Source organism: Camelus bactrianus, chromosome 23 (assembly GCF_048773025.1).
Source record: "Camelus bactrianus isolate YW-2024 breed Bactrian camel chromosome 23, ASM4877302v1, whole genome shotgun sequence".
NCBI lineage: Eukaryota > Metazoa > Chordata > Mammalia > Artiodactyla > Camelidae > Camelus > Camelus bactrianus.
In genome coordinates, this window is record NC_133561.1 from 10010001 (window position 1) to 10034877 (window position 24877).

Here is a 24877-nt window from a genome sequence, read left to right on the forward strand (position 1 = left end):
TTGTTTAAGGAAGACCAAGGCACAAAAGTACACAATTAAGGTAGCAGGGCTATCATCCTATGATGTCCATGTATCCATCACAAGTGTAATTTGACCAAACAGATCCTTCCTCAAAATTCCACAGGGATTTCTGCCCAGAGCAACTACTTCATTGAGTAGGAGATTCTTCTCTAGTTGCAGAATATTGTTAAAACATAACAATATTAATATAATTTATGAACAATAAATATTTTCTAGATTTTCTTCCTGAATACCAGACTGAAGTATGGCTAGTAAAAGTGAAGAAATACTTGATTTTTCTCTGGAATATTCTACCTCTCTCCTTAAAAAAAAAACAACCCTCAATTCTGTTCTTCATTTGTGTTCTGGCTGATCTGGTTTCAGACTTCTGAAGGACCTTTGAGGATGGGTCTTAGGAAAAGAAGAGAAAGCATCATCACAGAGATGCACTAAGATTGATCAGAAGACTGAGGGTATTCACAGTGAGGACAGTAGCTAAAAAGATAATTTAGTGTATATAAAAACAGAAAGTGTCTTTTCTTTACAAAATGTTTCTGAAGGGGGTTGAGTGCCATCCATTTTGTACATAGCCTAGAACACTAGAAGTCAGCTGTCTGGAGATGGTGTAACAGCAGAGCAGCTAGCCTTTTAGGAATTTTTGATAGACTCGGGAGAGTGTGCCAAAGGAGTTTGTTACAGGTGTTTAAACTGGGTGGTGTGAGCTGGTCTAGCAGAGGATGAGGCCTGACCTAGTGGAGGAATGTGTATTTCTTGAAGTACAGGAGTACTAGATTTAAGGGTAGTGGGCAGGGTGTCGAACTGAGAGTTGAGTAGAAAGCCTTGATCAAGAAATTCGAAGTTGATCATACTAAGTTAAGTAAGTCAGACAAAGACAAACATCATATGATACCACATATACGTGGAAGCTAAAAAAAAAAATGACATAAATGAACATATTTACAAAACAGAAATAGACTCACAGACAATAGAAGAACTTATGGTTATCAAAGGGGAAAGGGATGGGGAGAAATAACTTAGGAGTTTGGGATTAACAGATACATACTACTGTACATAAAATAGATAAACAACAAAGACCTACTGTATAGCACAGGCAACTATATTCAATATCTTGTAATAAGCTATAATAGAAAAGAATCTGAAAAAGAATATAAAACATATATATATATATATGTGCATAACTGAATCATTATGCTGTACACCTGAAACATTGTAAATCAAGTATAGTTCAATAAAAAAAAATAAATGAAAAAAAAGAAGTCAGAAGAGTTTAAAGACATCACTGAATCAAAAGCAGTGGATATAGTGAACTGGGAAAAAGAGGCAAGGATTGAAGCACAAGGAAGATGAGAGAGGGAGGAATGAGACCTTGAGTGAAGGAGCGGGGAAGATGGACTTAATCTAACTTGTGGGCAGTTTATCCCCCAGAGCTGCGTCCACCTCTGCAATGAGGGCATCTGGCCAATTTGAAGAGCCATATGGAGCAAGGGTAGAAATACTCAGATTTACTCGACTGGCATTTGCAGCTCATGTCATGTAACTGCATCTGCGATATTTACCTACCAGCGTCCATTCACACTTCTTTTAATAACAGAACTCAAATTTTCCTTGGAGAAACCAGTCTTTGGTCACTGTCAGGCCTTGTGCTTTGTTTAGAGTTGACTCCACCTGGATTGAAAAGTGTACATATGGTCCAGGCTTGGACACAGCTCCATATACCCTTTGCAACGTTAGAGGGTCAGAATTAAATATGTGACCTCATTCAGGCCAATGAAAGCTAGACCTTGAACTAGAACTTCCATTTTTACCACTGGTAGTTCCTTTTTTCCCCCCACCACGTAAAGCTTGAGAATGGAGGAGAGCTCAGAGATAAAAAGAAATTGGGTCCTGGAAACATCATTTGGTAGTCCTGAGTGAGCCATGCCTAAAATGTACACCTGACTTTTTAGTTTCATGAACCAATAAACACCCATTTGTTAAGACTGTTTGAATAGAGTTTTCTGTAACTTGCAAGAAATAGAGTTCTAAATGATATTACTATTATAATTGCTAATAATGTAACATGCCTATACACAGGTTTGGAATCTTGTATGTTACCCATGGGGACCATAAGCAGCTGTTCTTACCCTGTCCTAGGTGATCCGCCTTCATACAAGCTAGAAAGAGTTACAAGATTACGGGAGAGAGAATTAGCAACAACATGAACAGGTCTGTTGAAAAGGGGAAGAGATTTCACCTTGGATATTCCCGCCTCACAGGTAGGAAAACAGGCTCAGAGACCCAAACAGTCACACCGTGAACGAGCGGGCGGGCTGGGGAAGGGACAAGCCCTGGCTTTCAACACCAAGCCCTGTGCTCTCACCATCCCATAAGAGCTACAGCCAAACACACTGAAATTTTCAAAGACTGCCTTCCCTCTGAAGATTAAACATCACCTGAATGATGTAAAAATGGTGGAAACCATTGCAGCTGTTCTTAAAGTGAAAGGAAGATATTGAAAGGATTTCATTCAAATAGCAAGTCTCTACAAAAACTATAAAGAAAAACAAAACCCCAAACTTGGGTTTTTATTATTCCAGTTTTTCCTTCTCTTTTCACTGAACTCTATATATTAAGTATATTTTATGAGAAACACAGTTAATTTCAAGGAGGTTGATAACTCAATTGCATAAAGAACATACCAGCTAAAGTTTACTGAACACTTACTATGTGCTGACCTTCTTCTGTGCACACCCTGGACAGGAACACATTTAAAGCCCTCCCCAGCTCCCTGGGGAACTGCTATTCTCTGCTCAGGTAATAGGGGCCAAGGCATAGAGAGTTGGAGGAACTCACTTGTAATCACAGAGACAAGGAAGAATGAGCTTGGGATACAAATCTGGGCAGCTGGGCTGAGAAACGTGGCCCAGAGCAACTGGACCGGTCGTCGGAGGCTTCTAAGGAAAATGGTGACATAGGTATCTCAAAGCCCAGTGACACTCCCAGTAACATAAAAATATCCACGTGGGACCATATATTTAAGTATTTTCATTTTGAATATGACCACAATTTATGAACGGAGGCAGTACAGCAGAGTTGTTAGGAGAGGAGAGCCTGAAGTCAGACTCTCTGGGTCCAATCCTTATTTACTAGCTACACCATGGTCCTGCATTCTGACCTTTAGGTATCTATCGGTTTCCGTATCTGTAAACTGTGGGGACGGGAGTGTAGATTGCTCAACTGGACCACAGGCTAACTTGAGGGGAGGCAATATCTGAATCCATCATTTTCTATATTCTATTTCTTAGGTCTTGTCTTTTTCACACTATTGGAGGACTGGATTAATAACAGGTTTGGTTCAAATAGTCTGTGAGGAAAGCACCGACTGCTGTGAGGCATAGATGATTTACATGAACCGGATGACCTTTGGTAGATATGACTCTGTAAAACTCACTAAGATCAACACATTTCAACTGGAATTTGCTGTCATTTTAAGAAAGCCCCCATTGGTGGTCCTTAAAAGGAGCTATATATGAAATATTAGCAACAGGCAATGAAAAGGGCACACCAATTGAAAACCACTCATGAATTGATCAGGATGAGAAGAGGGAAATAAAGAGGTGTCTCCAAGGAACTGTTCTGACTGTAACTTAATTCTGAAGCCGAAGAGTAGAAGGAGAAAAGAAAACATCATTCAAGCGCGCAGCATTGAGTTAAGAGTAAGGAAAGCAGCTGTAGAGCAGAGAAAGACAAATGTGTGGAGGAAAGCCAAGTATTTAACATTTCAGCGTGGTGGAGATCACTGTGGCTGCAAATTACCTGAATTTCCCTACAGGGGATCGTGCTCTCTTTTAAAGGAAAGAGGCATTCTCTAACCGTGCTCATTACAATCACACTTCCAAGTAACGTTACTTTCAAGAGTAAATACATGCTCAAGAGGGATGGCAAAAAGTCTGCCTATGCATCATAAAAATATGATTTGGAAAACAAAACCCATACTTATGTAAGCTACACTGCATGTACTCTATAAAGAACAACTTGTTTCTAATTTTTAACTTCCAGATAGTCAGGAAAAGGCATTTTGCCCATTATAATTTCAGCCAGCCAGGGCTACTTCAAAGCATTCATTCAGGTACTCTAGAACATCATCTGTTAATTATTTTCTAAGCAATTACCAAATAATCCTAAAGAATATGTAATTTCACAAGTTCCTCATTCAACTTGGTTAAGTTCAAGTGCTAAGAGGCCTGAGTTACTTCAAAAAGTTTTTGTTAAGTGGTTATCAAGTACTGTATGCCCTCTGGGCAAGTTACATTATCTGGCACAAGTGCACCCAAACTGGATGTCTGCCCTGGCCCAGCTGAACCAGACATCTAGTCTTGCTGCTGAAGAGACCTCTCTTTTGTCCCCACCTGCCTGGGATCTCACTAAGTGATCCCCTCCAGGGCATCCAGGAACTTCCAGCATCCACCAGCAACGTTGGAGGTGAGGAATAGAACCACATCAGGGTTCTACTTTAGATTAATCTGATTCTATGTGAAAATCTGGATGTTCAAAACTGATACACCAAGGCACCATGGAATCACTTCGGAGACATCTAAGGTGCATTTAAATTATGATTTGTCTTACAAAATCTGACTGAGAAATATTTCAGGAGCTCACATGCCGGAGTCCCCTTTTCCTGATAGTACCATCCATCATGGTCTCAGTGGCTCCCCATCCTGCAGAGCCAAGCCAATTCCTCACCTCTTTGAGAGCAGCCATTGGCACTGTCCATTTCTTGTATCAACGCTTTGACGTATGGGTTCAGTTGACATCTCACATGAACTGGACATCAAAACATCAAAACAAAGGGGCTCTTGCATTTGCAAATGCCAGTGAAACAACTTGGCTTTCAGGTCTGACTGCTACAAGCTTACTCACATTCTTGATTCTGTATTTTATGTGAAATTCTAGACCACAGATTAGGCTTCTCTCCCCAGTGTCACAGTGGCTCGATTCATCCCAAGAAGCACTTCCTGGATGAGTCACTTCTCCAACAGACTCTCTTTCCAAGTACATTAAGGCTATTATTAAGATAGTCCAAGGAAAGACCCTTGCTTTTGATTTTTGTAACACTATCTTGACAAATATTTTCCTTCTCTGCAATTTGGTGTTGCACTAGACCGAAGCCTCTTATCCTACATTTTCAAGCAGAATCTTCTTCTCCAGAAACAAAGTGTGGCCTTAGGTGGCACCAAAGTGTGATGCTGCTCAAATGCTCTGCAACAAGGGCACACGTCTCAGGGAAGGATGGATTTGGCTAGACCCACTGGGACTAAAAGAAGTAGAGGTTGCCCTGGCAAAGTACCTTGGAATACCTGGGATTCTGGGGGATTTTTTTTCCCTTTATATATTGGTGTCTAGGCAGCCATTGCATGTAATTCTTTGGCTATAATATTATATATATAATAATGGTAAAAGAAAGGAAGAAATAGTGGTTGAAACTGTGCTTTTTTTTTTTTTTTTTTTGCAAGTGTTCAGGCCCAAAGTCTTCCTCAGAATTTGCAAAATGAAAATAAAATGAATTCTCATCTCTACTTTCACAGGTCTGATGCTTGGTGGTCAGAGGTCAGGTCGTAGGTGGGGGAAATGCAGCTCAGAGTATCACACACACACACACAAGACAGAGGCTCCTGAAGTTGTTTTTGAAGAAACAATGGCCATCCTAGTTTTTGCGTGATCTGTTTCAGTTAAAGAATTATCCTGCCAATAAATCCAGATTGCTGGAGACCTGGGCTGGCTACAAGGGCAGGCAAACTGTGCAGTCACTCCAGCTCCCATGCTTGGAATGGTCCAGTGCTTGAGCCAATTTTCACCATCTTGAAATTCTTAATGATTTTTGAACAAGGGTCCCAACACTTTCATTCTGCACTGGGCCCTGCAAATGACACAGTCCATTCTGCCTGCGATTTATGTATGTATGTATGTATGTATGTATGTATGTATGTATGTATGCATGCATGCATGCATGCATTTTAAGTTTTACTTATTTTTTAATTTGAGGAGGAGGTAACTTAGGTTTTCAAATTTGTTTTTAATGGAGGTACTGAGGATTGAACGCAGGACCTCGTGCATGCTAAGCACATGCTCTACCACTGAGCTGTACCTACCCTTCCAGCCTGCGATTTAAATGTGTCTGACAGTGTGATTTTTATATCCAACCCATATGGAATGCAGTCATTCAGATATTAGTTGACTACTCAACATTTATTCATTCAAGAAAGATGTTCAAACACTTAATATATTTCAGGTGCTGTGATAGATCACAGCTCAGGTAACACAGTGGCAAACAGAGGCTGATGCTTCTGTCTTTTTAAAGCTTTAACTTGCGGTTGAGGAACAGAGACAAGAAAGAGGGTATTCAATGAAGTATAATAAATACCATGAGAGCGATGGGTAGGATATTATGGGAGCACATGGTAGAGTGATCTAAATGTAAAATGCCCTTATAAAAACGTTCACATTTTGTGATATTGATGGTCAAACTATATTCTCTTTTTTTCAAAAGTGATGTGCAGGATATCCGTCTCCGTACGTTAGTAGAACATTTTCTATAACAACCAGCCTTGTTAGGGTTTATGCTATTTTATCATAGGTGGTTTTTGTGAGCTTCTAACAGGACAAAAAAGGAAGGCAAATTATTCTCTACTTGCTAACTTCATGCTGGTGACACTTCCCCTTTAAGGGAAATAAAACGATGAGCAACTTTTAATGAATTATTTTGAAAACATTTCCCCCAGAGTTAAGAAACACATAAGCCCTTATCATGTCTGCTGCTAAAGAGGACATGATTAATTCATTTTGTTCTCAGTGGCCCTAATTATTTAGTTAATCCTTTCTCTCTCTCCTCTGCCTCGATGCCCACGTTAGGAGGTCCACGGATGAAGAATGGTAACCCAAAGCGAAACCATGCCGTAACTGACATTCCGATTGTTTCGTGCAGGACCGTGGACATGTTCAGTCATAAATGATAGGAAAAGGTCTTTTATTGGCAAGCTGCCATGCGCTGTTTGCATTAGCGAATATGAGAAGATGAAGGCTGCTACCCCTTTGGTCCCCATGGTACTGAGCTCGGTGAGATAGCAGAAAACGCTTCAGTTTACTTAAAGCATTGATAACACCTCTAAATAATTAACGGAGGACTTCCTGTCTTCAATTACTTAATGCTTTTTTTTTTTTAACGTCTTGAGAGGATTATAAGCAATTTATGGATTTCACATGATGAGTGCATTTGCCACTATTCCCACAAAGCATTTACGGGATCATGTTTCTAAAGCTTTGAGGTAATTAAAAATAAGCACGGAGACAATGGGGCTGATGCTAGGGGCTCGCTTTCCCTGCTGTCAGTTCGAAGGACCCAGATTTCCAGGCTCCAGCATGACTAGTGCTACAGCTTCATTAGTGCTGGACTGTGACTTAGGGACAGCCAAGGTTTTGGAAATGAGAAAATCACAACCTTTGTCCCCAGAGGTGTAGGCAGCTCTCTGAACAAACATTGGAGATGGAATGTGAAATAAATTTGATTATTTTAGTTCATTTCATGAACTCAATAAAACAATCATTCACATCATAAAATACTTCTGTACTGAATTTGGTCAGTCAGCTAACCATGGAACTGAATTTTCCCAGGCAGATAAAATGCATGAACGCTACACAGATCTCAGGTTTTAGATTATCTAATGCCAAATACCACTCCTGCCCCACAGGGACTGCACAGCGGAGGCTGTACTTGGTAAGGTTTTGTTGAGTGAGGGTTTATTTTCTTATGCAACAAAAAAAATCTCTTTTTAGGGCTGTACTGCCCAAGTGAAATACTACGTCTGTTTAAAATAATGTAGAGGGATGGACCAAAGGAATTCCAACAGATTTTTTTTTCCATTTTCTAATCTTACAAAAAGTAAAATCAGGTGGAGAAACTTTAAAAATATTTATTCTAATAGAAGAGGAATTCTGACATTAAATTATGTGTATGAAATCTTCTCTGACATGAAAATATCCATTAAAAATGATCATATGAGAAAGAGCTGGTGGAATGAAGGTTTTAAAGAAAAATCTTTGCAATTATTGTATATAATTAAGGAGGCTATCAATTCTGCTGGTCTGAATATCACAACTGAAATTTTGTCCGTATCCATGTGAACGCTGGTTTCTAAAAAATGCAAACCAGTGCAGCTGGCGACAGTTCAAAGCCCAGAGCTGGTTGAGTAGACAGATTCTGGAAGAAGAGAATTCTTTATCCTTGCATCCCGGTTTATTGTGAAACCTTTATTGCTACAAAGTCGTAATGTTCCTTAACTTGGCTTTCAATACTCTGTAACATTCCACCGCCACTCCAAGTCATTCTTTGATTTCCCCTACTCCATCCTCTATAGGGTTCTGCTGAAGCATCATGACACAAATTATTCCTTAACTTGTCAATGTTCCCTATTACTGGGAGCTTCTTAAGAGCAGCAATTTGATTTTTGGGCATTTAATATACTATCCGGAACATAGTAAGCAGGCCACACACACACATATTTAATTTTAGAATGCAACAGTATTTTGATTTTCTTATAGATGTAGGCTGTGAATGCCTAGGGCACCCTTGAGTGGACCACTTTTCACCTTCATCTTTCAAAGGTGGATACTGAAAACATCCCTCACGTATTTTATAGAAATGTGCTGAGAATCACAGGAGTCAAAATGCAAATAGTTCTTTAAAATGATAAAGCACCATGTAAATGTTGCATTATGTGAAACAACGTCATTTCAATTACTTGAGATGATTTTCATTTTTAGTGACATAGGATAGTTCTTTTTTAGTGAAATAGGGCATAAGGAACACATTTGATAATCTAAACAGATGAAGGCTTTCCCCATCCCCGTTATCGCCGGTTTAGCTCAGGATCTTCAGATAAGGATTGCGATGTGCAAGTCCGCAAATATTTTCTAAGCACCCTCTGCAGGCTTATGGCGCTTCTGGGAAAGTGGACATCTGTCAGTGAGCGCTTGCTTGTGCCACGGAACTGTGGAGTTACGAGCAAATCACGATGAATTTATTTTTCCACCTGTGTAGCAGGGCCTGTGCCTCCTCTAAGGAAAAATCAGGCACATTCTTCCAGGCCTTTCTGCACGTCTATGTGCGTTTCATTATCTCTCATATCAGCACCCCCCTGCCAAGTGTAAGTTCCAATGGAAGGAAGGCATTCACTCAGGAGGCCTTGGAGGGAGGCTGCTGACAATAGGGAAAAAATAAAAATGTGGAAACTCTTGCCTGGGTTCTCAGAATCTAAACAAACTTATGCAACCGTTTTGAATGATTCACCCGCTCTAAATAATGAACTAAGTTACTTCATTTCTTAGAGTAGTCTCTTCTGCAAAATAGGGGTAATCTCTCTACCCCACAGGTTAGTGATGTGGTTCAAATTAGATACGACATGACAAGGGCTTAGGATTGTATTTGACCCATATTAAATTCACTTATTCCTCAAACATTTCTTTAGCCCCTACTGACATGTCATGGATTATTCTAGGTGCTAAAGCTACAGTACTAAACTAAGTAGAGATGGTCTCTGAGAACCTGGAGCTTACATCCCAGTGGAAGGAGACATAAAAAGATAACTAAAAAACAAACACTATCAGGCAGTAAAGAGGTCTGTGATGAAAATACAAGAAGGAGATGTGATGGTATATTAGAGAAGTTGCTCTAGACCAGGCAAGTCAGAAGACACATCTCTTCAGAAGTGACATTCAAACTAAAACATTGTAATTATTATTATAATCACTGCTAGTAATTACCTGACAATATACTACTATACTGAACCATTATTATATTATTAAAGCTAATTATAATACATAATGTCCTAATAAGCAACAAAAATAACACAATTACTATTAATTAATGTTAATAATAATAATAATAACAAATGGTCACAACCAGTCAACTGTCAACTATTCTGTGCATTAATTTCCCACTCGGTGGAAAAACGTTAGCCTCCAGCTGATTTTCCTCCTGCCCTCCAGTACGTTCTTGGCTATCTTAGTCCCATTATCTGAGTGTATCCTTGGGGAATGAAAACGCATCTTACTGTTTGTCTGAAAAAAAAAAAAAACTTAATACTGATGCAAAAACCCTACACATAATGCATATCAAAACCAAATATAAATTATTTCTGAAGTTATCTGCTGTTGTGGCTTATTGCTGTCAGTGTGGGCTCTTCTATTAGCACGGATAAGTGGGACCTGACCATATGTCAAGAGAACACGTCCTTTAGAAGTGACCTCATATATCAAACACACACCCCTGGGATGCTTCGCCCCCCTAAGCACAATGACAGACTCTTCCGGTAGGTTTTCCTCTTTTTTTTCCCCCTCACCTGTGACCGTATGCTGCCTCCTGTCAGTGGTGTCAGTGTAGATGAGACCTTTCCCAACCTGCCTGAGCTGGTACTCTTTAATGACGCCATTTGGCTTCGGAGGGACATCCCAGCTCATATGCAGGGCCTCTGCACTGGGGGCCATGATTCTTGGCGCAGGGATGCTCTGCGGAACTCCTTGGGTCGTAGCTGCAACTACCTGAAAATACAGGAATTAAACAGCAATTTAGGGGAATAGTACACTGCGTATTCTGATCAATGAGAATGTCACTTTTGTTTTAAAATGTTGTTGTCTGGCCTGGCATATCATTAGCAGGGCTTGGAGAAGTAGTCCTCCTTTTTTTTTTTTTAAATTCCTTCCCTCCCATCCTATTCAAACAATGAAATCTGACCTTGAATATATTACATAAGTTTCAGACGACCATTTATCACCACAGGCTCAGCCACAATTCTGACGGCAGAGTGCAGCCCTCAGTTTAAACAAGTAAAATCTGGCTGGCAGACTGTCGTCCTAGAGAACTCTTGATAACTCTTTTCCATATGGCCCGTCGCTGTCTTTGCATTTTAACAGCCTGATTTTGTACATTTTAAGCACCGGTAAATTTGGAGCAAAACCCACATCTGAACTTGCTTGCATATAATGTGCCGTGAACAGTATAAACGGGCAGCGTTTTCTGCACTCTCCCTAGGATACCCAGGATGACTTTAGACCACCAATGCTCTAGAACGAGCGCCAAGTGAGTAGAAAAAAAAGAAAAAGTGGAAATCAACTAGTTATCTGCTCAACATTGTCAAAACATGTATTTTTGGATGCAAATTGGCCGCATTTGTTTTCTCACAGAATAACTCTGATTTCACTTCTTTCCTGGTTGGTGTGGCATCCCACCCGCAGGCGCGGCCAAAAGCACGGAATTCTTCTAGGACCGCTTGGACCATCACTTTTCATGGGGCCAATCAGCTGCCGTCTGGCTAGGCTGTGGCCAATCAGCTGCCGTCTGGCTAGGCGGTGGCGGGCTCAGAGATGCTTCTGAATGAGAAGATGCTCCCTGCGCTGCGGCTGATGAGTCTCACTGAACATTTGCCTTCGAAGGTTCTTGCCCAGTGTGTGAAAATGCTGCTCTTCTCAAGTTTTAACTGGGTTTCCTCTGACGAGGCTGGTGTCCCCAAGGCGACTCATCATCTACGGTCTTCTGTCTTTCTCTCCTCCCTATGTGACGACAGTCACGCTCCTTGCTTCAACTTCCCTCGTAGATCTTTCTAGCAATTTTCAGTCACGTCTTAATCCAGCTTCTGACTAGACATTTCCACTTAAAGTGCCAAATAATATTTTCTTCCACCATTCTGCTCTCTGCTCCTCCTCTTAAATGTATTTTTTAAAGCTTCTAAAGTGTTAATCTTAGTCTTTACTTTTTTTTTCTTTTTTTTTGTTTTGTTGTTGTTGTTGTTGTTGTTGTTTGTTTGTTTGTTTTTTGTTTGATTTGCTTTCAGAATGGCGCCATGATCTATAGACTGGTCAAACCAGGTATCTTCAAAATACCCATGATACTTTCCTTTTATCCCCCCACAGTTGACTACAGAGTCCTGTACATTTTGTCCCCTGGAATCTCTTGTATCTTTCTGATATTCTCCATTCTGACCTCTGTTGCATGAATTCAGATCCTCATTATTTTCTGTCAAGGCTGTTGCAGAAGGCTTAGAACCATTTTATTTTCTGTCAGGCTCCTTTGCCCTTTACTCTGTTTTTCAAGAGTAGGCAACTGGGTTGAAATGTTTAAATAGAAACCTTTTCAAACTGAGAAATGGTTTGGGAATTATTATGGATTTATAGCAGAACATCTAAAAATAGCTGGTGGAGGAAAAGTAGATTAAGGGGTAATACTGGTTTAAGTTTTCCTTTCTCTTTTTATCTTTTGATTAATGAAACACTGATACGTGAATAAATCTCCCTTCCAGTGATCTCTCCTTTCTGGCAGAAGTGTTAGTACCCAGTTGAGATGTCTTATGAATGCCCCACTTTACTGGTGCAGACATTGCTTTCTATCATTGGAAAAAATTACTCACAGTCTGGACCTTCATATTATCTTAACACTGGATAATTTTGTCCAGAGTTTAAAGCAAACTCCTCTCACCTCGCTGCTGGTGGCACAGCCAGCAATCGTGCAAGCTTTCAGCTGGTATGAATATTCTTGAAAAGGCTGAATTCCTTTCATATCAGAGAAGCTCAGTGATGTTCCTCGAAAACGTTCAATTCCATTTCGGAGAATAATGTAGTGAATAATAGGACCTAAAGGAGGCAGAGAAACACCTGAACTTGAATGTCAGGTTCTATTAACTATTTGCAAACAAATTAGAGTTCTGAAGGAATGGGATAATATAGCATTACTTAATTTCAGTTTACTATTATATTGCTATGTTCAAACAGTTCTTAATTACACTTGCCCTTATGGAGGAGATAGATTCTTCGTGTAAATAATCAGAGTCAACTGTTTATTTCCTTTCACTATCAAACATTTACTTTCAAAATAGTTTGCCTTCCTTTAACATGCTTTGCTTGTTTGAAAGAAGCTCATATAAAGGCTGGGAGTCAAGAAAAAAATTTTTTTGGCTAAAAATCTGTGAGGGCCATTTCACAAAATGAATGATTAGTTGGCATCTACCTAAAGTTCCCTCTACCAGCAAATTCCTTTTAGTGGTTAGATGCATGCCAGTTAAATGTAGACTACACTAATTTCAATTTCCTTATGGATTTACTGGATTATGTTATTTCAATTTTAAAAATAGCTTAATACCATTTGATTGTATAGGTTTCTTCCAGTTTAAGACTATTACGTCATCAAGATGATCCATTTTGGTCCACCTGGGGGGACTCACTCCCTGAGGAGTGTCTTCTTTTGTTCTGGCTCTAATGGCCTCGCTGAATCCTCGCCCATAGCTATTCCAAGCAGAAATCCTATACTCATATGTCGTGTAGGGCTCCAGGTTTACATCTGGAAAGACAGAAATCAGACAGTGAGGTTTTTTTTTTAATTTTTATTATTTTTACCATCATATTGAAAATGACTATCAAAACCTTAAATATTTAAAAATAAATGTTTAATGCCCTAATCTCATTGTGTGTAAATAAAACTCTAATATCTTTACTTTCTAAGTTGTAGAAACATTGTTTCTTAAATGCAGAGATATGAAATGCACAGACTAGAATTCATCTTTCTGAAGAGAGAAATATGGACACATTAAATAAATGAATAAAAAATAAAAGCACGAGACTGATGTACATTAGATGTTAATGTGGCCCAAGTTCACGATCTCTTTACTGCTGTAGAGGCAGGCTTGGCAACATTTTCTATAATTTCATTATTATAAATGTTACCAATTATTACATTGTCAATATGACTTTATTCAATTATTATAAGAATTATAATGTAGTTGTTATGAGACACAGGACTTGAAACTTAGCTTCTCATGGTAAAATTTTAGTGAATAAATATAAATTCACACTGTACTATATATATGAAGTATACTGTACTAGATACACTTTCTTCCACTTTCCACCAAACCAGAACTGAAACTAAAACCAAAAACAAGCAATCTAATTTAAAACAACAAAACCAACCTGCTGAGATTTTTGGTCTGGCAAAAATTTTATTAGATAATCATCCATGTGATCAACAGTGTCCCAGACATCTTAGTTCGGTTTTAAGCTTTAATTACTTCAGAAGTACAAATGCTACAAATTTACCCAAAAATTCCTTGAAAATTTAATTATTTAAATCTGCTTTCCACTGACTTAATTCTGTGAATTTTGAATATGTACATGTGTACTTTTGTGTGGCTGTTTCTGGATGACTCTTTCTCAGGCAGAAGCATCAGAAGAGGTCCTCCCTGGCTGCCTGGCCATCTGCTTTATCTCCGCTGGGGGCAGGGTCAGTTCTCAGTCCCATCCACTTGGATTATTGAACCATTTTCTCCTTATACGCATCTCTTTACAATAAACCCTGCTCTGCCTATTTTATAGAATTAGTATGTAAATAAAATGTAATAATTCATGTTGCAGAACTTCATAAAATGTAAATTGCTGCACAAATGTAATCCATCTTCATTTTCTCTAGTCAGAGGGTATCAGCTGCTTTGTACCTGTCATGACCACCAGTGGATCGCCAAATCCTCCCTCTGCCTTGGTCCGAGATCTCTTGGCTAGAGCCTACATTTCCCAGTTTTCTTTGCAGTTTGGGGTAGTCACATGTCTGATCTCAACAATGGAAGGGATACGGGCAACTTGTGCATCACGTTGTAAAGAGAAAATCACTTGCCTTCCGTTAGCATTCTTATCCCCTCCTGATGGGCTGGAATGAGGGTGTCGTGGTAACTCAGGCTGCACCCCGTGGAAGCAGGATGAGGAGTCTGGATCCTGAAAGATCTTGTTGGGGTGAGCTGCTCAGACCATCCACCTACCCACAAATCATAACTATATATTTGAATCTCTTGCTATAGCAGATAAACTGTTCATTGCGAAGAACTGTTATTCTGTGCCTTTCAAGTTCATGTTGCCATTTCTAAATTCAGTTGTGGGAACTCTCCATGCTTCATTTCTGTTCTTTCCTCCACTGAATTTCATTCTTCTCCCTTTTACCTTTGTTTCTGTATTTTCCTATGAAACCTGGTCGTTCAAAGATGTTCCCAGCCCATGAAGGCATCTTTTTCGCTTCACACATAAGGAATCATGTGTTGAAATTTTGCCTTTCCTCAATTCTGTCTCTCATTTCTCAGAGCTCTTTTTTTTTTTTCCTGTGCCAGAATTTCCAACTCTTCTTTTTTTAAAAAAAAAATCTTGTTATCTCAACATTATTTTATTTGTCACATAGGGCTAGTATTCTGATAACAAAGGGTTTTGATTTTGGAGGGTGTGTTTGTTCCATATTCACTTCTTAATTGCTGAAATGTCCCATACCTATTTGTCTTCAGTCATTTTTTTTTAGTTGACAGAGTAATCCTTCAAAAATGCATATATAATTGTGTCATTGCATTGCTTTAAAAAGGTTTAATATCCACTCATAAAGAAAAAGTTTTTTTTTTTTTAAATTGAAGTGTAGTTGATTTACAATGTTAGTTTCAGGTGTACAGCAAAGTGATTAAGTCATACATATACATACATACATATGTATATTTTCAGCTTCTTTTCCATTATGGCTCATGACAAGACATTGAATGTAGTTCCCTGTGCTGCACAGTAGGTCTCTAGTTGTGTATTTTATATATAGCAGTGTGTGTCTGTTAATCCCAAACTCCTAACTGATCCCTCTCTACTCTTCCCCCTCCGATAATCACAGTTCATTCCCTGTGTCCATGAAGAACAGACTCTATAGCGTGGCATGAAAGGCCTTCGCAATCTGGCCCCCGCTCTTTGGCCTCATCTGCGTTATTTTCTCCCTCGTTTTTTTTTGGGGGGGGTAGGTTTATTTATTTGTTTGTTTGTTATTAATGGAGGTACTGGGGATTGAACCCAGGACCCTGTGCATGCTAAGCAGGCGACTATAGAACTGAGCTATAACCTCCCCCCATACCTTCTCCCTCTTATATGTGCTGCATCCATATCGAGGCTCTTGTTGTTTTTCAAACCTGCTGGGCTTCCTCTTGCTTCCTGACTTTTGCATATGCTGTTCTCTCTGCCTGGTCTACCTGCCCTTAGCTTGTCCTTCAGTTCTCAGCTCAGGCACAGTATCCTTCCTGAAGTCCTTCCTCACCCTCCAGGCTGGGCTAGGTGTCTTCAACACGCTGCCAACGCATCCTATGCCTGCTTTGCTTACTTCTATCATAGGACTTACCTGCACATCGCGCCTCACGTTACGGTGCACAGCCAAGCCTGAGAACTGCTATCTTGGACTAATGCAGTAGGGTCAAGAAGGGGCTTGGAAATTAATATTTTCAATAACCATGAAAGTTACTGTTCCCAGGCTGGTGGCCTTCCTGGGAGAACACCAGGTTGTGAGGGAACACATTCTCTGGACCCAGACCCAAGGTCAGGAAAGGAAAACTGGCTTTACACTGAGCAGTCTATCTCTTCCTTGGAATGATGCTTCCAGGTCTTAGTGATCAGACAGGTTTTACCTCTTTTCTGCTTGCAAGAAGAACAGCATTCATTCGTGGCATTTATTGAAAATCTGCACTCAAACTTCTGAGAAAGAAAATTAGGCTTACTGAAAATTAACTGGATAGACCATAAAAGGGCACAAAAGTAATTTCTTTCTCTCTTCTTTATTCTCTACAGGTTTGCTTTAAGATAGCATGTATCCTTGTTTAAAGTTAGACTTCGAAAAACTTCAAACTACTAACTTAACAGAACCAGATTGTGCCTTTCATTACCTTGTAACCAGCTGACCCACAAGTATGATGGACTTAACAGATACTAGGTTAAGGAGGGAGATGAGATCAGAGGGAAAGAAATCTACATTTTCAGTAGCTTTTCACCACCCCCTCTTGTAAGGCATGGGCAGGCAGATCCCCTTCTATTACCTGTGAAGGAGAGTTTGTTGACACTTCCTGTATGAACAGTCTCTTCAGCCGATGAGCATATGTCTTCGATTGATTCCCTCCTGATGGAATTGTGAGACCCTCTTATCACAGCACAAACGTGGCTGGTAGAGTTGAAGTCGCACCTGCCGCAGTGGGCTGTGGCTTCCATGGATGCTGGGCAGACGGTCCCGCATGCTTTGGTTTCCTGAGTCAAGTGGAAGAGGCGGGGAGAGTGGGGAAGGGCATTGCAAAATGTCATTTAGACACATGCCGGGTAAGCCTGTACAACTTTCAAAGGAAATTTTCTTCCTTTGCGTTCATGAACGAGCATCTCAAAATGCACACAGAGAAACGAAGGCAGTCTGTATGCTAGAAAGAGCGGTTACTTTCAAATGACACAGATTTGGATTCAAAATCCAGTTTGTAACTTCCTAGTGCTGTGACCTTGAGCAAGTCTCTTAGAGTCTCAAAGCCTCAGCTTCTTCCAGGAGGGAATGGAAATTCAGTTTACCACACGGGTTTGTCGTGTGGCTCAAACGAGACAGCACGTAAATGCTTTACGCTTAGTGGATACACTATAAATAGTAACAGTCGACATTATTTTATTATTGTTACTTTGACACTTTCCTAATGGAGTTTTAGAGAAAATAAAAATGTGCTATTTTACAATCTGCACTTTCTGTGCTGGGAAGTGGGAATCTCCACGAGCACATTCTTGATTTGGGAAAGTTGGACCAATAAGAAGTATGCCACATTCAAGTTTTAGAAAATCTAAATATTTCATAAACTGTCACTATAATAATAATTATATATACACATACATATATATATATATATATATATATATATATATAAGGTTTTTCTCTGGTGAATCTCTAGACTTGTTACAGTTATAAGTCCTAGTATGTTCTAATCTCAGAAGATGAAATATTCCATCATCTCAAATTACAGGAGATACAAATAAGGTCATATTCTTATAATACGAAGCTCTACTTCAATCTTCCCTTTCTATAGGTAGCATGACTTATTTAAAATAATTTTTGCTATTTAAAATGGATCTGCCTTTACTCTCTCATCTAAGATACTCTCCCAATGGTAGTCAAAATAAAGTCCATTTAAATAAGGTGAATTGAACATGTGCATTTATCTTTATTTCCTCTTAAAGCCCAACCGAATGACAGTACAGGAACACAGAAAAGTCCAAGGGAACAAGAAGGGCGCTAACATACGTTTATGGGAAGCTGGGAAGTGGATGGATGTGGCAGGGACAATGTTATGTGCCCAGTATGCCCATTTTTGCCTTTTCTCCCTGGAAATTTCAAGTCCAGTTACAACAGGAGAAGTCACGTGACTAGAAATGTCTGTATGACTAGGATGCAGAAGAGGTGTATTCTGCATCCAGGGACGACCTGTAAATGTGTAATTATTCATTCCATCCTTTTTTTCCCTCGTGAAGCCCCACAAGATGGAAGGGACTCAGGTTCCTGAGATGTTGCTCAGAGAAGAGCTGCCAAAAGCACACTGGACTGTAACGTGAAAGGCTTTAAAAAATTCATCCTATTGACCTGTTCTACACACGAGGACATCTGTTTTCACCTCAGCATAGTCCAGTGCATTCTAGCAAAAACATACAGCAGTGATTTGAGGTTAGATGTTGCCTGAACAACAGTAGCAACAACCCCCTGACACATGTGGCGCTGGCTCAGTGGCTAAGCGAACTGTGGCAAAGAAAGAGATGCTGGGGTTTGGGACATCGAGGAGTTCTGTTAGGCTGTGGCTGAGTATTCAGTAAACCTGTGCCCAGGGCTAACTGTGAGAGTAAGCCAAGTGCTCCGGAACTCCCAGTTCTTGGGGAGGAGGTCAGAAGCTAGAGCACGAGCAGGATGTGTGGGTTGTTACAGATGCACCTGATGAAGTATTATAAAATGAGAAAGGCTTAGAAAATAGCTGGTGATACTAAAAAAGAAAATAGAGAGGGTCCACTGAAAGGTATAAACTAGGAGGCAGAGTGGGAAAAATACATAAAAGCCTGTGCATTGCACAGTGAGAGCCTCAGCCTTCTTTTCCACTGAATTTCCCGTATGGCAGCCACACATGTACCCCATCCTGACACAGGATGGAGTATTAAGGATATAGTTAAATACACTTGTTGAGGATTCTTGGTAACGTGAGTCTTTGACATAAAGCCATCTTGCCATCATGACTACCCAACTGTGCTCCCCACTGATGGACGTTTATGTGTAGTGATGTTTCCATCAGCCTCCAAAGGAAAGAAGAGGTTTAAAAACATAGAAAAAAAGAATTCAGAAGAAGCAAAATTAAGCAAAGAAAAAAATAAAATCAAAAGACAAAATTAAAAGCCTCCAAACAAAGGAGACAATTCAAGGAATAAAGCAAGCAAACAATTAAAAAATCAACAATGGACTATTTCCAGAAGGATAAAAAAAAAGACATAGCATGAATGAAACAAGAGTAGGATGCTATAAATAAATAATAATCAGCAAAAAAAAAGAGCCCCGAAAAACTTGAAAAAATGTAATAGCTAAAAAATCCCCAAATCACATCAACAGAAGGGTAGAAAGTTAAAGTTAAGGTAATATCTCATCACATGGAAAACGATGAAGACTTCATCAACAAGCAAGAAGCAAGAAGAAAACAATGAATAGATATTTGGGAAGTCCAACACCCAACTGATCGGAAACACACATAAATGATAAAAAATAAAAAAGGGAGCAAATTATCAAAGAAATAATAAAACAGCATCCCCAGAGCTGAAGGCCATGAGGCTCCACCCTGAAAAAATCCACAAACAGTGTATCCTTAGGAATATTAATAGTCATGATGTTACTAACATCTATATAGAGGCTCACTGTCATGAAATTCTGGAAAAGCAGGATACAGAGAATATCTTAAAAAGTTTCACAGGAAAAAACAACACGGTAACCTACAAAGAAACAGGACTCAGAGCAGCAACAAAAGAATAAAAATGCAGAAATGCCTACAAAATCCTGGGTGGAAATCATTTTTAACCTTGAATTGTATGTCTAGCCAAACTATTGACCCAATGGGAAGGTGGAATAACAATCATTTTAGACATCAAACTCTCAAAAAATTTACCTTCCGTGCACCTGTACTCAGGGAGATAATTCTACAAAAGGAGGTAAGGCAGCAAAGAGGAACAACTGGGGTCCAGAACACAGGGAGACCAACGCAGAGGAGGAGGGAAAGGAGCTCCCAAACTGACAGCTTAGAGGAGACCTGCTGGGACAGCTGTGCAGAAATCCCAGGGGGATCCAGTCCAACTGGACCAGGAGTTGGAAATCTCCAGGGACCAGCTCTGCAGGAAGCTGAACTCCACCTGTAACACACTGCTCGAGCCAGCATTCAGAAATATTCTCCTAATCATCATAGTTTAAATATGAATTTTAAGGACAACTGCTAACTGGCCTTCATAAAGCCAGTTCAAGCCAACACAAAAGATCAGGGATACATCCTGAACATCCTCCCTGAATAACGGAAGCTGTGTCTTCCTGACCAAAATGAGATGCGTGGGAATCAAATGTGAGGTGGGTAAGAACGAAACACACAGTTTCAGAAATGACACCATCACTCACAACTAACAGGCTTTCTCTCTTCATCGTTCAAGTATGAGTGCCCTTTGCAGGAGGGTCTCCTACATCGATGCCTCCTAACTTGTTATTTTAAAGGCACGTTCTCACACCACCACCAGCTCTTTAAGACCAAAAAGTACTACGCATTTAAGAAGCATGTCCTCGTCCCAACTTCTGAAAACACTGGCCTGGAATGAATTTAAACGTTGGGAACCTATGTTGGATAGATTTCTTTCACGGAACTGGCTAGTTGAAGTTGTGTTCAAGTCAGATCAATTTTTTTAAAAATTGTGTAGGCCAAAGATTATTCACTTAATGAAATACCTATTCTTTTCAACAGCTTTATGTGTCATCTTAATGTTCATTGCTGCCAAGTGCTCGCTGGGGCCCTAAGAATCTCAAGACTTTCTTACATCCCGAAGTATATGATGTCCACAGAACGACTGTACAAGTGCCTAGGTCAGCAGGAGTCCTTCCACTATCCGTGACTAAGACACCCATTCTTAGTCATCTCCTTAGGACAAATTACTACTAAACACAGGAGGATGTTTGGGGTTTAAATGTCCATAATCCTCCCCTTATAATCGTGGGTTTCCAGAGTCCTGGGTCAAGTTTAATGCTAACAAGCAAGGCACAGTTGTATATGAAGCATCTCAACATACAAACACAAAGCATGCCCGCACACGTCTGTTCACGCCTGTGGTTGGCTGGCTTTTGCTGATCTGGATAGAAACACCACTCAGTGAACGTGCTGGATCCAAGGTCTCTATAAAGGACAGTGAGGGACTACGGCTGGGAGGCTGGAGGGAGGACGCCGAATTTCCCTCCATCTCCATCCAGGGCCCTGGGCCGGCTCTCTCAGCCTCTGGACATTCTGTCTGCACTAATCTCAAGCACCGCTAAAGCTTCCTGAGAACAGCTAATCATTATTAATTCCTTTAGAATTCATTGCAATAACATCAATCATAGCGAACTCATTTGGTATTAATATGGATGTAATGTGAAAATGAATAATGCACACAGGAGTTTTTATATTCCTATTTTAGAAAAATAGTTATGAACAATGTATTTCTCTTGCCATTGTCAAATCAGCGCCTCTGAGAGGTTTTCTATCAATTACCTTCATCATCATTCCAGTTGAAATCTTGTCAGAGCAAACATATTTCAAAGGATTATATCCAACTCCATTACAGCATCTCTGGCTCTTTGGAATAAGTTCAGTCTCACAGCATTTTACTGGCACTGGGTCATTCTTTTTAACATGTGCTTTAGACTCTCCACTGGAAGCTGAACAGCATATGGTATCTGACATATTCACATAATCCTGCCCGCAACAGAACATCCCTGCAACAATAAAATGTTATATATGAATATGAAATAAAAAAAGGGAAGACAACTGAGGCTGCTATAAAGTTTGGTGTAAAAATGTCAGACTCGGGCAGTAGCTGAAATGGTACAATACCTAAGGTGGCATTTCCCAACCAAGGTGATTTAGATGTGCCATGAGGGGTCCTTCTTACTAAGAGCACCAGGCACTAATTAGGTAAAGAACACACAAGAGGAAGTGCTCTAAAATCATTCAGCGGGGCCAAACTTCTCCCATGCTCCTATAAAAAATGGTCGGATTCCTGTCGTGAGAATTACCTGCCCATTTTGTGATGATAACATCTTGTTGTAGAAAAAGGAGGTGTTAACCCAGAGAAACTCAGAAGAAAACTCTAGAAATTCACAAGGGAGAAAAGGTCACCTGAGCACTCTGGGCTAAGAGGCCAGGCAGTGGAGACGAAGCCCCATCCTGGAACTGGAGACACAGTGGAAGAATCTTGTTAAGTTTTTGGCCGGCTTTGTCTCAGGTACAAATATTTACTTCTTGTGACTCCAGCAGCAACTGTAGCCATTCTTTCATCACGAGATAGATTTGTACTCAAAGTCTATCTCACCAATCAGGTGAACTATTCGACCACCATTTTTTGGGCTGCACCGCATTCTAGACCCATCACTAGACGTGGGTTGGAGGCTCGGGGCAGTGGCAGAAAGACCTTGCAGAGTGGATCACTGCGCTCCACTTCTCAGTGAAAGACGGAGGCTGAGACACCAGCCTCCTTCCTCCCACCAGATTCAGTTTAACTGCCTGTGTGCACATCATTTAAATCTTGCCTCAGAAGAGGTAACAGCGGAAATTTAGACATAAAAGCCTGAATAAATAAACAATACTCTCGAGTCAGATTAAGCTAGAAATTAAGGTGCCTGTACCCCATGTCACAGTGCTATCAGATTAGAATTTATTTCCAGTTATACAGCAGCACAATGCGATGAATGATTTATTTTAATTAGAATTTTGTTTATTTATTATTAGTCCTGGCTGATAACATAAAGAACCTCAACTTCAGAGTGCCCTGGGGTCCCAAATTGTTTAATCGGGTCCTGTACAAATACCTACATTATGGAAAACCCTCCTAATGACAGACCAATGAGTTTTAAGTGCTTTTTGTTTTTTTAAGAATCACAGAGAGTAGACACTGACTTGGCGCATGCCACGGATGTTTATCCACACGTGACTCCAGAGAAAACGCTTACTGATCTTTCCACTTTAAAAATATCTCCCCATATTTAAAAATTTTAAATGTATGATTAACGATATACATTGATTATAACTGCATTTCAACATTCCATGTTTAAATGTGGTAACTGTTTAAAGTAATTGGTTTAAAAGTAAACTCTTTTCTTTGGTACTTTATTAATAATTTTAGTTGTTTTAACATTTCTAGGAAAGTTCTTTCAAATAAATATAACAGGGTTATCACTGTACTCTGAGTCTTGATTATGATGAGTAAAAATCACACACACACAAATTAGAAAGAAAAATCCACAGCTTCAGGTTTTATATTGTTTGGGCATTTTTTTTTTCCTAATGCTTTCTGATCAGACATTTAAATACAACCTTGGATTCTGTGCTGTCATTTTTTTTTTCTCCAGCAGTTTTCTTAAAATAATTCATGTTTCTATTTTAAAGAGCAATCAAAATCTGAAAACCAGTCCTTTAGGGAACAGAATACATTCTTCCCCTCTACTCCCAAATTACTTTATGGTTTCACCATGCTTTAAGTATAAAATCAAAATGCAGACACTGACCTAATTCAAAACTCCTAATCAGTCATCTGATCGCTCTGAGGGACTTTTGACAGGTCAACTAAAATTTTGATAATGAACTGTTTTTCCAGAAGGAAAAAAAAAAAAAGGATGTTTCCTTTCACAAAGAGCTTCATCTTTGTTTCACTGAATTAAAATTTTCAGCCAAAGATTTCACTCACATAACAAGAAGTGACTCCCTTTCTAGTTTCTTTGGTAAACCATTACTTCTTTAATTATTATCAGCCTTGTTCCAGTGTGATAAATTGCTAATTACTTAATACCCTAATCAGCGTTCATTCTTTGCACAGATAAACTGTGACAGTGCCATTAATTTAAATAGTAATTTCACTTAATGGCCAGAACGGCACACCAGATTTTTATGCAGCATTTTCTGGAGACTGCATCCATCACTGCAGCATTCTGACATAAAGATGTCTGACGTGCACTAACTCACTTAGGGAGAGCAGATGTTGCAGAGCAGAGCTGGGTAGTAATTCCCATAGTGCATCACTTCAGCATGAATGAGCTGCAAATTCAGAGACAGACAATCTTCTGAAACTGCACGGCAATAACTTCTGACCCCACCCAATTTATCACATGTAGCACTTGACTTCTGAACTTTGACACACACAATGCACAGTTTTAAATATGCCCAAAGAAAACCAAAACAGGACATGGATTATTGATGGGTGGACCTGTTCTTCCAGGGGCTCGTCATTAAATTTCTGCAAAGGCGGGGATTCTCTCTGAACAGGATGCAGATGTTACTAAAGGGGGACAGCATTGAACTGTTAGGTATTTGTTTTTGAGATCAAACAGTATAGACTGTCTTTCCAATGGATAGCTTCCATTGTATTGGATACAGCTGAGAAAGGAATGAAGGAAGGAATTTTTCACTCTCCATATTACGAATACTTCCAATGTGTTACCAACACTTAATGTCCAGGGCTGGAAAGGAGGGCATTTATAACCTATAGTCCTGATGAATTTCTAAATTGTTAATTCTGCAAAACAAGTGCTCTGTGTTTCAATAAAAAAAAAAAAAAAACACCCAAGAATTATCATGCTTTTGAGATTAAAAATAGCAGTCATTAGAAAACAGAGTCTGGAACATGACAAATCATTGTGGAGCTCTGGGATTGACCATGGGGACCACATTTTAAGACAGAGGATTATATTTCAGGCCCAGAAGAATGTTTAAAAAAAAATAAAGGTTTGAAATTAGTTACT

At 39.7% G+C, this 24877-nt stretch overlaps 1 protein-coding gene across 1 annotated transcript in view; it reads right to left on the minus strand.

Moving 5' to 3' along the window:
• Positions 1-24877, minus strand: part of USH2A (usherin) — a 642834-nt gene that overhangs the window by 119132 nt on the left and 498825 nt on the right. Inside the window, exons 50-54 of the mRNA XM_074351610.1 lie at positions 21636-21859; positions 16905-17109; positions 13184-13381; positions 12524-12678; positions 10395-10593 (exon numbers count right to left, since the gene is read on the minus strand). Coding sequence (XP_074207711.1) covers positions 10395-10593; positions 12524-12678; positions 13184-13381; positions 16905-17109; positions 21636-21859 — 981 coding nt within the window. The remainder of the gene's footprint in view (positions 1-10394; positions 10594-12523; positions 12679-13183; positions 13382-16904; positions 17110-21635; positions 21860-24877) is intronic.